Source organism: Stenella coeruleoalba (genome assembly GCF_951394435.1).
Source record: "Stenella coeruleoalba genome assembly, chromosome: 9".
NCBI classification, from domain to species: Eukaryota; Metazoa; Chordata; class Mammalia; order Artiodactyla; family Delphinidae; genus Stenella; species Stenella coeruleoalba.
The window spans coordinates 65,213,527-65,230,940 of NC_137155.1; the positions used below are offsets into that span (position 1 = coordinate 65,213,527).

Here is a 17,414-nt window from a genome sequence, read left to right on the forward strand (position 1 = left end):
TTTCTGGTCCACCTTCTCTAAGTCTCTTTGGACTTGATTCAGGCATCCAGTGTCTCCCCATGTCTGCAGGCTAGGTTAGAACACTAGGGTCCTGGATGACACCCTACTAAGAAGCTCCCTCCACCATGGTGGGGATCAGCAGTCTTTGAGTTCACTGGTTCATTCAGTTACTAATGACCTTCTTAACTGTGCCATTACCAAGTCTTATTTTTCTATTGTATTCATAAAGACATATTAGATGTGTCAAATGCCTTAGAGAAATCCACCTTCACCCTGGGCTAGCTGGTGGTCTGCAGTGGGCACTTTTGTAGAGCGGGCAGTGTGGTGGTAACATGTAGAAGGGCTCCATCTCTGGACTTGGTTGTTGGATATAAATTCCAGCATTGCCATTTACTGGCTGCATTACCCTATGCAAGTGACTTAACTTATGGACTAAAACTATACCTACCTGGGAGGGTTGAGTGAGGATTAAATGAGTTGATACAGTAAAGCTCTTAGAACAGGGCTTGGCACATAGAAGCACTCACTAAATGTTAGCTTAGCTATTATCTATAACAGTCCTCTAATCAGTAAACAAGAGCAACATCTCCTCCATTTTCCCACGCATCAGTTTCTACCCATAGGGCAGGGAAAGAGCTAGTATCACGACTCTGATTTTATTTCAGCTCCTGGTCAGAGACTGGGCCGTTCAATCCCACAGGTCATGCTGTGGTAGAGAGGGTGGCCATTATAATAAGGATCAGGACCCAAGGGCAGCTCATCACTTGCAGTAAGTCCACCAGGGCAGGGCTAGGCTCTCTGCAGTTGGGCCAGCCTCATCTACATCTCAAATGGTTGGGGAAGTGGACTCAGGGTCTCCCCTATAGGACCACCCATCTCAGTCTCAAGATGGCTATAGGAGAAAAGGAAGCACGGCAGAGAGAGCTGGCTAAAGAACAAAATTCCCTGAAGCCTGAGGTCTAAACTGCTTCCCGCAACCATGCTTACAAGACAGCTTTGCACTGTTGATGGATAGAGAGGTATTTGGGCGAATTTCCCAGATTTAATAACTCGATCCTGTGTTTCCAACATCTTTATTCTTCCTTGTGTTTACAGAACTCCAAGAGAGGAGGGATGAGTACCCAAATGTCACCATGAAACCCCAAATTGCAAAAATGGCCTGTTATATTTTTAATCAATGATGACTCATGTTGATCAACTCTTTCCTTCCTAAGCATTCACAAATATTCATTTCTAATTCATTTTAAAAAAACACTTACTGAACTGCAAATAAGCCCTGTGCATTTAATAATACATTTCATAATTTGCTTCAGAATTTTGCCTCAAATCAGCCTCAACTTCCTTGATCTGTAGCTTGAAAAATCTATTCTCTTTTCCTGTCTTAGAATCAGGCTCACGATGGCTTGACTCCAGTCTTGAAACAGCTCTGGGGGTAGAGAGAGTGACCTCAGCTCCAGGAAGCTGCTATACCAGAGATAACAATGTCTGGGTAGCAGGCAGACACCTGCAGTCCAGAGCCACTGGGGTCAGCCCTGGGACAAGCAGAGTGACAAGGGGGTCTGTATGCCAGGGCCTTCCTTCTCTCCATCATTCCTTAATTCAATGTGCACTGAAGGCCTTAAATGTGAGCTACCGTGGGAGGAAGGGAGGCTACAATGGTGAGCATGAGAAGCATGGGGGGCCCCTCCTGGCACTTCCAACCTAGTTAAGAAGACAGAATGTAGTAGAAGAACATAGTAATAACCAAATATTGAAGTACCATGTGGAGGTAGGGATGCTACCATCACCTGTAAGTCTCCCTGGGAAGCTCTGCTAGAGTTGGAACCTGAAGGATGAGTGAGTATACGTTAGCCAGGACAGTGGGGGAAGGCGGTGGGCTGGGTAATGGGGAGGGGTTCTAGATCAAAAAAAGCAGTTTGCACAAAGGTCTATAGGAATCATAGTGCAGGCAGCACCTTAAAAAAGTCAATTTGGTTAAAGTGTGAGAATATCAAAATTGAATCTAAGAGCACAGGGCAAAAGCCAAAATTTGGAAGCCCTTGGCAGTCATACTGAATATATTAAGGATAATGGGAAGGCACTGAAAAGTTTTTTGTTCGGCATTCTTTTGTTTTGTTTTGTTTTGTTTTCCAAGTGGAATATTTTAAGCAAGAGACTATCGTGGTTGGTTTTTTATTTTAAAGGTTCATCCTACCGAATAGAGAATGGATTAGAGGGGAGACAAAAAGGCACGTGGGAAGAACCAATAGGGAGTTATTGCAGGAAGCTAAGGCTAGAGAAGATGGAGCCTAAGTCACCAAAACCAAGGGCCTGGGGAGAACTGGAGAAACGGAAATGTTACAAAGGAAGCAGAGGGCCCGTAGAACAGATGGTCGGTCATCCTAGTTGTAGAGGCCCACAAACAAACGATTTGCTTTTGCCTTGCTGCCTCAGCCCAACCAAACACTGAACTTGGTTGGCCTTCTTGTAACCCTGTGTCCAACATGGTACTACCTGCAACACTTGCCCCCAGGTCAAGGACGGGCTCGAGAAATGATGAAAGGGATGACTCTACTCTTGTTTGGCTACTGACCATTTCTGTGACACCATTACTCTGGGTTCATGCCCAGCAGATCCTCATTTCATAGTAATTATAAATTGTCCAGTGGTGGAGGACACCCATCAAAACATGTAAACTTTACTCCCTGCACCAGCTCCCTCTGCTCTAGCCATCCCACCCTATTTTTAAACAAAAAATATCTCCATGGACTGCCAAGTCATCCATTAACCAAATGCATTCTCCTGTTTGGATTTGTGTTTAGCAGGGCATTTATCAAGACTTTCAGATCTATATCCACTCTCTACCTCCCCTTGCCCAAAGAATAATGGCCAAAGAAATTGCATTGATCAATAACTCAAGGAATCCCTACAGTGTTACAGTAAACACTGACAAGAGGATTGACCCACCAGTCTCATCAGAGCAAAATCTGCAAAGTGTTCAAATGTCCAGGCTTGTGGAGTTTATAGATATGGAAAGGAATCCCAGCTCTACTTCTTAATAGCCATGTGACCTTGAACAAATTATTGTATTTTTCTCCGAGCCTATAATATGGAGTTGATTATATGATGATACTTCTCTCAAGCAATGCCTAGCGTATAGTAAGTACTCAGTAAATTTAGCCAAGATGAATGTTAACCACTCTGCACTAGTAATGGCTATTAACCTCTTCTATAATGGTCAGGTGGAAGTACAATAATCTTTATTTTTTCTTTAAAAAAATTTTTAAAGAAATATATGTCAAATGTTTTTTTAAAATATAAAATAGTAAATGAAAAGTAAAACTCTCTCCCTCCTACCCCCGCCATTTCCAGTCCTGGTCCCTAGAGGTCAACACACTTAATCATTTCTGTTTTTAATTATTTAGGTGATTAGTGCCATGGTTCTAATTGTCTATACTATTATCTCTTGGTTTATCAATTTCATACAGTATCTTATTTATTCCTTTCTATGAAAGATTTCTAAAACTTTGGCTTACCCCTTCTTTCTCAGTTCTTCTTCTTTCTGATTATAACATCACATTTTGGTGTTTTATTGATGATAGTGTTTTATTTATTGACACAGACCTTCTGATATTATCATTCATGTCACTTCACTTTCTCTCATTCTTTTCATCCTATGAGTCTTTATACTGTCCTCTAGGAGAGTACACTGGCTCTGTCTTCCAGCTCGTTAATTCACTCTTTAGCCTTGTCCATTCTTACCTTTAATTTATTTTAGTTTTTTGTTTGTTTTTGATGATCAAAATTTTAATTTCCAGATTCTCTAATCGACACTTTTTATAATTACCTCTAGTGGATGCTGTGTGCACCACACAAACTCCTTCCCCTTTCCTTTCTATCCTCCACCCCCACCTCAGGACCAAGGTGCTCAGTTGTGGAATCACCACCCTGTCCCTGATCCCCCCAGGCTGCTGAGAATATCGGTGTTGATACCTCATGCCTGAGTACCTTTCCCTGAATTGCCCTCCCTTGCCCAGTTCAGAGCATCTCTTCAAGGCCATCCCAGCTCTAGAGCCAAAAAGAGATCAGCTGAGGTTTCCTCCCATGTTAATTTTCGCTATATCTGATCCAGTCTACTCTCCAAAACTCTGGTGTCCTTTCTTTCTCCTTCCTTCCCTCCCTCCCTCCCTCTTTTCCTTCCTTCCTTCCTTTTCTGGTGTGGCTACACACTCTTCTTTTTAGCCCCAGGGGGTTGGGACTAGAGGAGGACTAGATGTGTGTAATTATGACATTATATTTCCAAACTTAATACTAGTTTTACATTTTCAGTGTTTATTACATTTATATTCTGCTACCTTCTTTCCTGACACTATAATGAAAGTTTCTTTATATATTGTCTATTAGTTGATTCTAAAAATTTTAAAGCAGAGTTTACAGTATTATATGTTATTACACATGGCAGAGGCAAATAGCATGACTGCACTGAAAGAGAAGGAATATAATCGTATGTCATTAAACCAGTCACCCCTGAAGAAGAATGTGTCAGGAGTCAAGACTGAACAGATTCTCTCTTCTAAAGTCTGTCAGTTGTCCACAATTTGGGTATATTTTAACTTACTTCATGGAGGCATAGTGACTTTATGGTTTTTTCCCTCCTTGGAGTCTGAAATTGCCAAAACATATTAAAGTCTTCCATGTCCTTACACATGGAATCCACTTTACTCTTGAAGACATTCTCCACAGAGCCTTCAGATTTTCTGTCCCATTGTCGCCTACTCCCTCACTGTTCTCCTAGAATTTCTTTCCATTACCCTCTCGTTATGTCCCCCATTTCTCGAATACCTTGTCTTCTGCTTTCTAAGACTCTTTTTTTTTCACTGAAATACATAACCAAAATTTTTTTTTTAGAAAGTGTGAATGGAAGGCCAACATTTCTGAGAACCTTCATGTCTGAGACTATCCTTACTTTGCAGTTACATTTGATTGGCAGATTAGTAGCCATCAGAACTCTTAAAAACATGGCTTCCTGTCTTCCAGCTGATAAGAAGTCAGAGGTCAAAACCATCTTCTTCTTTTGTGGTTTGCCTCATGTACCAGTGTGTGTGCCTATGTGTATGTGTTTTCATTTCTAGAAGCACTTAGAATCTTCTCTTTATCCTTGACATTCTGAACTGTTGTCAGGATGGAAATGGGGGAGGGTATTTTATCACTGTTCCCTCTTCGCACTACATAAGCCTTTCAAACGAAGACTTGTCCCTTTCAACCTCAGGAGATTTCTTTCTGTATTTTCTTCATTTTCATCTCATTTTTTATATTCTCTTTTCTGGAAGTTCTATCTAAATCATTGTTGGACCTTCTGTATCACATCTCCTTATCTCCTACATTTCTTTCCTTTTTTTGCTCTGTGCTTTTCTAGAAGATTCCTGACTTTATCCTCTGACCCCTTTAGTGAATTCTTTTAGTATCAGCCATCATTTTTTTTTTTTTTTTTTTTTTTAGTATTTCTGATTGTTCCGTTTTTCATAGCAGCCAATTCCTTTTTTAAGGACATGTCTTCTCGAACCTCTTCGAAGATTCTAATTAAAAACGGTTTTGTTTTGTTTATAAATTCTCTGTTTCCAGAATTATCTGTTAATTTGAGGTTCATTTTTTCTGTTTGTTCACCTTGGTTCTTGTCTCTGGGACTGATGGTTTTCTTTGATAGTCCAGTGATCACAGATTATCGGTTTATATTTCCTAATATTTATATCTGTGAACACGGATAGTATATGTGTAGGTATTTTCAGGCATACCTTTTAGTTTCTTCAGACAGTAGCTCTCCATTTTTAACTAAGTGGTAAACAGTATTGATGCTGGTCACCCTCTAAATATAGGTGGGTCCCACTGACCCAGCTGTTCTGTACTCAGTCCTTGATTATTGCTTAATTAAATTCCTTGATTACTGCTCCGTAGTCCATTCTTGCTCCCAGTGCCTGCAGCCTCTGAGCCAGCATAAGGTTTGCTGGACAGATCTGCCCCTATGTCTTTGTATCATCCTTCCCCTGTGTCTCTTCTAAGTAACAGCTCCCTCCACTCTGATAGATGATCACGAAGATCTAGTCCACCTTCCATGCTACATAATTTCATCAAAACTCTGGCCTCTGTTCCCCCATTCTGTTCTCTCTGTGGTTACCTATTGATCCCCTTTTGTATACCTTTACTGTTATTTCAATGGGATTTTTGGACAAAGGTGAGAAAACCCAAGTGTTCAGGCTACCATCTTCAACACAAACCTCCCTTAATTTTCCAAATCACTTCACTCTAATTTAGCACCCACTTACTGAGTTGGCTGGAGATCCAATCTCAGTTGATTGTATAGGTCCATCACCCCCTCCACGATCATATGAGTGGATGAGAATGTTTATGGGTGACCCCCAAAGAGGTCTTTTGGTCTGTGGCTTCTTCATGTTGGAGCCTCCGTGATGAGGGCTGACAAGTCTGCCGGCATTGCAGGTCATTCTGCCACGCATGGAGATCTTGCTTGCTGTGGTTTCCAAAGCCCTGGCACTCAGTTCCCCATGCTCTGGCCCCCATGCAGCCAAGCTTTCCCACTCCTCATGAACAGGAGGGCTTACCTGTATTCTTCAAAATGTCAATGTCATGAAGATTTAAAAAAGAAAGAAAAAAAAAACAGTGAGGAAAAAATAAAGAGATTATTCCAGACTATAAGAGATAAAAAATGTTAATCACACATAAATAATACAATGAGTAAGTTTTGATTAGATCCTAATTCACTGGGGAAAGCTGTAAAATGTACTATTGGGACAACTGGGGAATTTAGTCACTGTATAGTAGATGATATGGTATTTTTCACTTTCTTGTGTATAAAAATAGTATTGGGCTTATGGAGGAGAATGTCTTAACATATATATATATATATATATATAAAAATGAAATTGGGCAAAATGTTAACAATTCTTGAACATACAAGGAGGGTACAAAGGCATTTATTTAAATAGCCTTTCAAATTTTCTGTATGCTTGAAATTTTTCAAAATAAAACGTAAGGGACAAAATTATGTTTTTTGGAGGGAGCAGTCCTGAGTTATTTTATCGAAAGCTGGCAGGGACTTAGATTTACTTGTATTGGCCAGCTGATGCAGAATACTTGGGCCGATTCCACTGAATTAATAGATTTCTCCTGTAAGGTGCTCTCCTTGAGCCTTAGAATCTTGTCTACTGGAATGAAGTGGGGTCTACCAAGTTCTTGTAAAAAGCTACAAGAGACATCTTTCATCTCTGAAGAGACATCTTTTATGTGAGACTCTATAAGGACAACAACAAAAGGACAAGTTGAAAATGACTGAACTCATGTTGAATGAAAACTATACATATTTAATAGTTTAGTTAACATGTGTACTTATATTTTACAGATGCTATAGCATGAAACCCTGGCCTTAACCTCCAATTTTTTGCTTATTAAGCACTGGGTCTAAAGATCTATCTGGAGTTTCTTCTTTAGTCATCTGAGTTATAACTTGTCAATTAACTTTATCTAAGGCCTACAGTATTAGGAGGTGAAATCCTTCCTTCTATCTAGAACTATTACTAATTACTATTACTAATAATGTATAGGGTACAGGCAAGTCCTCTTATAGAACAGCAAACACTCTGGATTTGCCTGTTACCTATGGTTTCATTTTATTTATCCCTCTATCCTTTGTGCTTCTGTAGGCGTTAGGTGTGATGAGCTTCAGGTTAAACATTTCTGGCATGAACACTTCATGGGTGATACGGGTGCTTGATGCTGCATCCCATCATATATGCATTGTCAGTCTGTGCCACTCTTGGGAAGGTTGTCACCACCAGCTAGATTAGGCCAGTGAAAAAGGACATTGTCCTTTGACAACTAATAAGAAATCTGTGGGAGGATATTTTACACTGTACAAGTAGCCTATTCCAGAACAATCTTTTACCCAGTGATTTTAGCATCTACTGATAATTCTCCCCAATTACAATTTAATTCCAGCTGGCTTCCTATTTACTTTAGTTTATTTCCCCAGTTCTGAATTCCAGAAACCATATCTCACTTCTCTTTCACCTACAAGTCCCCTGGAATGGACGTTTATCCCTATTCTCACCTGGATTTGAACCTCCCTTCTTTTGTTCTCTTTCAGACTCAACTCATGTCGCTAGTCTTCCATTGTCTTTGCTCCAGTTTCTCTCCCTACAACCCAGGTAAGTACTGTCTCCTTCAAAGGCGGAAAGAATTTGGCATATATGTTTGCCATAAGGGCTTATTTCTATCTAGGCATGCCATTTACTACATTAGCACTACATGCTTTTCAGAGGGATAGAGAGGGCCTCCAGAAGGATCTTGGTGGAAAATATGACAATGTATTTTGTCATGAAAGGGTCCCAAGAAAAGCCAAGAAACTGTTCCTTGTTTGCTTTCTGCTATTAGAGATAATTTCATGTCTTTACTAATTAGTGGAATCAGAGAATCTTCCTGTCAAAGACCACACCTGCAATCTCAACACCCTTTCCTTCTGCATTTACTGGGCTAACTTCTCCTGCAGGACCCAAAGAAAGGCAGACACACAGCTGTGTAAAGATCACAAGCGAAGGAGGGGGAATTTGCATACTATAAACTTGATGTCAAATAGATGAAGCTCACATCCTCGTGTTACAATGTTCCCATCAGCCTTCTGCAGTTTGAAGCTTTGATAAGTTTTTTTCCAGGTTTCCTCTATTTTCACCTTTGGGGTTCATTATTCTTCTATACCTTGGTTTTTTGGGCCTCTATTCCTACTTTACTCTTTTTCCTATCCTCCATAAACAAATTTAATTTGCACCAGTTTCTTGATTTCTGTGAAAGTAAGGCCCTTCTGTTCTGAGCAGTAGTTTCTCTCCAGGTTGCAGGTTTAAAGTGTTCTCTTAAACCGTGAAAAGTTTTCTTGTGCCCCTTTGCAGTCAATCTCTCGCCTCCCTTCACCCAGCTCTAGGTGATCACTGATCTGCTCTCTGACACTACGGGTTAGCTTTACCTGTTCTAGAAATCCATATAAACAGAATCACAGAGCATATACTCTTTTATGTCTTGCCTTTTTTCGCTATGTGTGACGTTTATATCAGTAGTTCACTTCTTCTTACTGCTGAGTAGTATTGCATTGTACAGATATATCATTATTTATTCATTTATTTACTCATCTGTGGTTGGCCATTTGGTTTAGTTCTAGTTTTTAGCTATTATGAATTAAACTGCTACAGAGGTTCATGTAGCTTATGTGTGAACATATATTTTCTTTTCTCTTGGGTAAATGTCCTATTTATTGATTATGGCAATGATTCCAGGGCATATCAATTTGTCAAAACTCATCAAAACCTTAAACTTAAAATTAGTCATTTTGTCTTTCAGTAGGGGACTGGCTAAGCAAACTGTGGTCATCCATACCATGGAATAATGCTCAGCAATATAAAGGAATGAAATATTGATGACAACTTGGATGAATTTCCAGGGAATCATGCTAAGTAAAAAAAAAAAAAATCCTACCCTAAAAGGTCACACATCACACACTGTGTGATTTCATTTAAATATCATTCCTGAAATGACAAACCTATAAAAATGGAGAACAGATTAGTGGTTGCCAGGGGTCACCGATGGTGGATGGGAAAGTGAGGGAGAAAGGAGGTGTATGGTTACATAAAGGTTGCATGCGGGATCCTTGTGATGGAGCTGCTCCTCTTTTCCAAATAAGCATGTGAATTTGTTCCCCTAATGAGTCTAGTATTTGGGACACAAACAGGGAAAGTAAAGGGCAAGTGAGATTCCCTATATATTTGCCTGAAGGCAAAAATCTTAAATAGCATTTTGTTTCCACGAGCAAAAACATTTTAGATGAACCTAAAGAAGGTAGGCTCTCTTTTCTGGAAAATACACTATGGATTTGAAGATAAGTTCAAGGTAGGTTACATGAATAACATAATTATGTTATCTTGAGTACTCATAACTGAGGTGAGATCTTCAATTTGCATATAAACTTATGAAAATAGGAAAGTTCTGTAATATTTGGGGGAAATGATCTGTGGTTTATTCCAAAGAGATTAATTATAAAGAGAAAACAGTTTAGCATTCTGGATAGTGGGTTGTGGGTATGTTACTTTTAAGTAAGATAAAAAATAACTTTTTCTAGATATTGATATTCCTTGTCTGAAATTTCTAATGTGGAGTAGCAAGGATTAAGTAATGGAAGGGCTTTTGTTTTTGTTCAGCTACACAACTAAAGGAAAGATATTTTATTATCCCCATTTTAAAGATGAAGCAGAGACTCAAAGAGGTTAAGTGACTTGCCAAATTTATACACCTGTAAAGTGACAGATGCAAATTGAAAGCAAATTTCTCAATCCAGAGCCAGGATCATTCTGCTATAGTCGAAGTCCACACCGCATCTCTCTAGCGGACCTTCTGGAGACTGTTGAAGACCTAAGTTTGAAGCCCTCAGATGACTAACTGTATTTCGAGAAAAGTGCCTTGGCAGTCATTGATATGAAAAAGAATTGGTATATTACTGTGTATTACTAACCTACGGACCACAGAACCTGCACTAATTTAACATTAGGCACAGACTTATGGAGTGCTGTTTTGCATCAGGGACTGTGTATAAACAAGCCCTGGCCCTTGTCCTGTTTTACTTCATTCCTTATAGGAAGGAAAGAGGAGAATTGAACCATTCTATTTTGTGAAGTTTACTTTAAATAAGATTTGCTTTAGAAATCACCACTGTGATAACAATCTTACAAGCATCACCAGGATAGGATGACATATGGATTAAAGTGAAGGAGGCACTCTAAATGTAGGGTATTTAAGTATATTATGAAACCATTTCAAAGTTCATAAATACAGATTTACTTCATGGTACTTAATCACTTCACAGTATTTCATCTTATGAATTGTTGGAAGTTTAGTTTTTACGTTTTCTTTATTATATATGGCAGTTCAATGAACACTTTGAACATACAACTCTAAACACTTTCCCTATTATTTCTTTAATAAATTTCTAGGAGTGAAATTGTAGGGCCAGAAGATGGTTGTATTATGTATGTTGCTGCATTATCACCAAATTGCCCTCTGGAAATATTGTGCCAAAACAATGAACTCATAACTGAGCTTTCTGCTTCTAGTTGGTCTCTCTTTCCAATCCAAACTGTACATTCCCAGGCTAATGTTCCCAAAAAGCTACTCTATTCATGTCTAAAACCTTTAGATTACCCATTATCTACAAATAATTCTAACTTCTAACACTAATGCCTTCTGCTGTCAGGCTAGCCCATCTCTTACAGTTTCATCTCTGCTACTTTTCTATATGATTGCCAGGATTTAGTCAAATATTTCACCAAACAGGCACATACTACAAAAGAAAGGCCTGTGTTCCCTTAACATCAGTCCCATAAACACTTTCAATTTATTGATCTCTTCACTCATCCTCACCTATTTTATTTCTTTCTCTCAGAAAGAATTATTGACCCTACTTCATTCCATATTTTAGTTTAAGTTTAAATATTTAAATTTAAACATAAAGAAACTTAAAGTTGTATCAGTTAAACCCAGGAGACCACTGAGGAGGGTCTTCCAGGAGTCCAGGAGCTGACTGAAAATGTCTTTCCCTCTAATCCATCCTCCTCCCTACCACTAGATCTTGATTTCTAAGATGCAGATCTGATTATGTCACTTTTTTTAAGCCTCCAATAGTTCATCGCTACGTACTAACAAGAATGTGAAGTATGAACCATACACAGCCCTTACCAGCACACTTTTCACCCTCATCTGCCAGAAGAGAGGCATACATGTGTCTGGAAACTCCACACCCACCTGAACCCTCTTCCTCCCAAAGAGATGCTTTAATGCATCTCTGCCTCTGCTTCCTGTCCATCCTGTGGACAGGAAGCAGAGACACAATTGAAAGGCAAACTGTTAGTGAGGGAGATATTTTGAAATGTTTGTTAATAGGTATGATATTGATATACAATTAACTCAAACACATCATTAAAACACTAAAACTCCAAAAAGCAAATGAGCAATGATATTAACAGATAATTTATAAAAGAAGAAATGCAGGTGGCTTATGGAACATTAATGGAATTTAAATAAAATCTCAAAGAATTCAAATAACTATGACTAATTGTTTTCCTCATCAAACTAACAAATGTATATTTTTTAAAGTTGGGATTATAGTGGTCCAAAGTTTAATGAGACAGACACACCTATACATTCCTTGAAGAAGTAGAAATTGCTGCAGTCTTTCTGGAAAGTGATCTGACAAGAGCCTTAAAAACGTTCATATCTTTTGACCCTGAAGTTTCACTCACTCCTGGTGATGTATACTTAAGGAGATAATAAGGGATAGAGACAAACATGAGGGCTTCCCTGGTGGTGCAGTGGTTAAGCATCCGCCTGCCAACGCAGGGGACACGGGTTCGAGCCCTGGTCTGGGAAGATCCCACATGCCGTGGAACAACTAAGCCCGTGCGCCACAACCCCTGAGCCTGTGCTCTAGAGCCCACGAGCCACAACTACTGAGCCCATGTGCCACAACTACTGAAGCCCATGTGCCTAGAGCCCATGCTCTGCAACAAGAGAAGTCACCGCAATGAGAAGCCCACGCACTGCAACAAAGACCCAACGCAGCCAAAAATAAAAATAAAATAAATTTATAAAAAAAGACAAACATGATTGGCACAAATGTGTTTATTCCAGCTTAGCTTATAGCTACAACAATCAAAAGTTGCATGAAACTCAAATGGTCAACAATAGGGCAATGCTTTAATAAGTTACAGTTCATCCATCCATATAATGGAGTATAAATAATCATTAAAATCGCCTGTATATATGAAGAATTTTTAATGATGTTAGAAATTATATCATGTGGTGTGAAACACTACATATCATTGAATGAAAAAAAGAGATAGATGTTTGTATGTACATTATATTTCAACTGTACAAATGCATATCCAAAAATATCAATGCTCTCTAAGGATGAATTGTGTGTGTTTGTTTTACTTCTTTTGTTTGTAATTTAAACACCAGGCACATATTTCCTTAAAAATTGCAAAAAAAGTTTTTAAACTATGCCTTGTATTCATTCATCCTAATGTCACTCTTATGTCTATCACTCCTATGGTGCTCAACAGATAAGCCAAAGAACTCATCTCTCCATGAAGATCATAAATTCCCCAAGAGCTTGAGCCTCTTCTTTTGCAATGCTGAGTGCTCAGAAAAACTCAAAACCATTTGTGAGATGACTAACTGCATGTATGATTGAATGACTGTCTGCCTTAAACATCTCTTAGAGTTGAGTTGTGTCACTTTGCTCTCTTAATGCATAGAGCCATATTTGAAGAGCCATATGGGTTCTGTTTTAAGGGGGCATCCATCCTGTGTATGCTCACACTTCCTGTGTATCATTTCTTGATGTTTATGCATTTGGTGATCTCTTTAGGTAATGCATGTGACTCAACTTTTCTACCTGGATGTTGCCTTAACTACTGATGGAAGTTTGTCAAACGTTTGGGGAACCTACTTTCTTTTTAAACATGCCTAGAAGCTACTGCTATAAGCACATTTTCATAAATCCAGTAGATAAAGCATGTACTACTACTTTTACTCAGACACTTCTCTTATGAATATCTGGGGCATATTGTAAGAGACTTTATTTAGAATATTGTCTTCAGTATGCCAAATTTAGTAGGAAGTTCACAGCGTTTCCTAAATCCCTTTCCTTCTAGCACTAAAAAAAAGGGAAGGAATCATACCTAAGGCCTCCATTCATTTATTCTTAGCTACCAGCAGAATTATTTAAATTACTACTAAGGATTATTCAACAAAGCCATTCATCTTGTTACCAAAATTATTAGTGAATTGAGAAAGACCATTTTTCTTTAAATGAGGATGGCTAAGATTCCAGTGTTTATCCTAAGCCATTAATAACTTCTTTCTTATCTCCACCTCTTGTTTTGCAAAGGTTGGGAATGCAGACGTTGGAGTTAGAACTTGGGTCTTCATTCTGCCTCTACCACTCACTAGCTCTGTGGTCTGGTGTAATCTCTTAACTCTTGGATTCCTCATCTATGAAATGGGATAGTCAGAGTATCTGTCTCATAGGGTTGTTAGGAGTATTGAATAAATTAATATTTTAGTTGGAAAATTATAATTCCCTTTAAGATGTCAGCTATTGTTAATTTAGCTGTGTAGGATAGTACAGAAATGAACGAAAAAACACTGTAACCAAGCAAGGGCTCATGTGCCCACGGCACAGAAAGCTAAACTCTGACGGCAGGTGTTTGCAGCAAAATCAGGATTTATTGCAGGGCGCCAAGCAAGAGAGTGGGAGACAAGCCTCAGATCCACTCCAACTTGGTCTTTGAGTTAGGGATTTTTTAAAGGGGAAGAACAAAGAGGCTGGGGTACTCATCGTCTTGTGACATTTCTTAGGTGTAGTTTTGGGAGTCAAGATGCCTGCAGTTTAGGGGTCTCTGGTCTGGTGGTTCATGACCAGGGGGCACGGCGGGGTGGGTCTGTTAGCTCGTCTTACCCAGGAGAAGCAACCTGAGTCTCAGTACATTAACAGTGTTATCAACACCAGCAGTGTTATTCATCTTACACTGGATGTTTAGCATTCAGTTAGCACAGGATTGAGGTCAGAGTGGATAAGAAAAGGAATAAAATTTTGGATAAAGAAGTTAATCATAAACTTGGCAGGGGAACTCAGTCTCAGGGGAACTTGGTTTCAATACGTGATTAAAAGAAGACTTCTCCCAACCACACCATTTCTTGTAAATATTGCTGTTTGGTCAGTTGATTCTTGCTACTTTTTTTTTTTTTTTGCGGTTACGCGGGCCTTTCACTGTTGTGGCCTCTCCCGTTGCGGAGCACAGGCTCCGGACGCACAGGCTCAGTGGCCATGGCTCACGGGCCCAGCCGCTCTGCGGCATGTGGGACCCTCCCAGACCGGGGCACGAACCCGGGTCCCCTGAATCGGCAGGCAGACTCTCAACCACTGCGCCACCAAGGAAGCCCTCTTGCTATATTTTGAGCAGTAGTGAAGAAGTATTATAGTGTGTTCAAAACCTTATGTCCTGTATGTATTATGGAGATAGGTAGAAAGTGACTTCTCTGCTCCCCTTCACAGCATAATTTGTCTTGAAGGCCAACTCCCTCACTGTCTCTACTTTCTCACTTCCACCGTCTCTACAATCCATGCCAACCTGACTTCTGTTCCCACCACCCCATCAAAACTGCTTTTGACAAAGCGGCCAACCACCTGGGATTTATCAACACAGAAGGACATCTTCTATCCTCCTTCACTCACTCTGCCAGCATCATTCCACACAGCAGGCTGTTTCCTCCTTCTAAAATACTCTCCTTTTGTTTCCCTTCAAGTCACACTCCCCCAACATTACTGGCTTCTCTTTCTTGGACTCCTGTGCTAGTTTTCCCTCTTCCATCTGACCTCTGAATGATTGGTTGCCTCAGGACTTGACCTGGGTCCTATTCCATTTCTTCCAAAATAATCTTTTACTATGCCATAGCCTGAAATACCATTAGATGCGACTATCTCCTAAATTAAATCTCTGAGCCAGACATTTCTCATGAAGTGTGAATTCATAAATCTGCCTACCTACTTGATTGTTCCACTTTCAAACACACTGTTTCTAAAACCTACCCCCAGCCCCGGAAACACACTCCACACCCCACCTTCTTCCCAACCCTGGTAAACAGCACCACTATCCACCCAAAATATGTCTTGCAACAATCCACTTTCACGGTGACCTTTTAAAAATAGAAATGAGGTAATGTCACTTCCCAATTTAAAACTCTTGAGTGGGAACTCATGGCCAATGGAATTAAAACAAAATTCCCTGCTGGCTGCAGGGCCAGCGTTATCGGGGTCCCCCTGCCTGACTTCAACTCATACCACTCTTCTCCACTGGGGGTGATTCTCACCCTCTGCTCCAGGCACACTGGCCTTTTCCTTGAACAGAGCAAGCTTGTGCCTTCCTCAGGGCCTTTGTACGTGCTATTCTGTCTGCCTGGAAGGCGCTTACCTGGTTCTCCGCGTGGTGAGCTCCTTCTTATATTTCAGACCTTGGCCTTAGATTCCCCTCAAGTAGGCCTGCCTTGATCACCTATCAGAACAGACCCTTCCTATCTAAACAGACACTGCACGTATTCATTCTATTTTGGTCACAGCTCTATCAAAACTAATCTTTATCTTATTAGACAAGCTTGGGAGTTACTTGAGGACAGTACCTTGTCACTGTTACTTGCCTGTTCAATGCTGTACCCTGGGGGTCTGGTAGAGGACTTTGCACATGGTCAACTCTCAGTAAATTGGGTTTATTGAATATTTGTATGTCATAGTGTTCTAAGAAGGGGGCTGGGTGTGAAGGAGACAGGCGCTGCTCTGCTGGAGAAGCATTAGCATAATGACCATACAGTGTGCAATGAAAACTCATAGGGAAAGAAGCTTCATCAAAGAGGTGACATTTGAATTCAGATGAGTATAAATATGATGGGGGGAAAGGAAGGGAAAGGAGGCTTGGGCCAAGTGAACAGCATGAGTGAAGGCCTGGAGCTGTGAAAAAGCATGTCATGTTTAAATTATTAGCTCAGGTTTTCTGAAGAAAGTAAAATTAATGCAGCTATATAGAAATTGGGGGAAGAAAAGTCAGGACCTAAATAAAGTCAGATGATGGAAAAAGTTTTAAATGTAAGCAAAAAAAATACAATTTTACAACTATGGTACATTTAAGCTACTGGTAATTAAAAGCATTTATAGTAACAAACACCACCTGGGTTTTGCAGGTGTGAGTAAACTTTAAAAAAAATTGGAGGGAGGAATAGTTTGAAATTGCCCAAGATGCAACTAAAGAAAGCTGAAGCTGTGAGTTCAATGCCTTTTGTCCAATAATGGGAATGAACATGGTGATGGCAACAACCATGTGGCAGAATAATTTCATTTACATCATTTCATTTCACTTCAATGGAACAATCATATATTCAGGTTCTGGGGTAGGTAGTGGGAATCGGAAAAAAAAAAAAAAATCTTGGGCCTCCAAGAGACCATAGTCTAATCAAAGACAAAGGCACACAAAGAATTGCCAATCTAGAATTTAAAGAAAAGAAGAACCTTCTATATAACCTCAGTAAATGTTCAAAATAGTTATCTAAAGCAATTCAGATTATTTTTTTCCAAAAATCCAATTGAAGTTTGCACTAAGACCATTTTCTCATAGGCTTTTTAATTGAGTCTGCCCATGAGGGCCGTTCCGATGGTGAATTGCACAGAATAAACAAATGCTGGTCATGGAAACTGGTTGGAAAATGCCAATGAATTTCTTTTCATTTATGTATGAGAGACATCTCTTTTTTAAGAATAAAACATTTTATATTAAAAGTTA

At 39.6% G+C, this 17,414-nt stretch overlaps 2 protein-coding genes across 9 annotated transcripts in view; one reads left to right on the forward strand and one right to left on the reverse strand.

The window, feature by feature from the left end:
* ELMO1 (engulfment and cell motility 1) overlaps positions 1 to 17,414 on the reverse strand; it is a 777,407-nt gene that overhangs the window by 555,729 nt on the left and 204,264 nt on the right. The gene's annotated exons all lie outside the window — the stretch shown is intronic.
* LOC307191147 (putative G-protein coupled receptor 141) overlaps positions 1 to 17,414 on the forward strand; it is a 186,587-nt gene that overhangs the window by 1,819 nt on the left and 167,354 nt on the right. For 3 of the 4 annotated variants that reach the window (XR_013829607.1, XM_079930932.1, XM_079930934.1), the window contains exon 2: positions 8,135 to 8,195. Coding sequence is in view for 1 of the 4 variants with exons in the window: in XM_079930934.1 (XP_079787060.1) it covers positions 8,135 to 8,195 (61 nt within the window). In the remaining 3 variants the exon portion in view is untranslated. Of the gene's footprint in view, positions 1 to 8,134; positions 8,196 to 17,414 lie in introns of those variants that run through there. The other variant, XM_079930933.1, reaches the window with a different exon arrangement.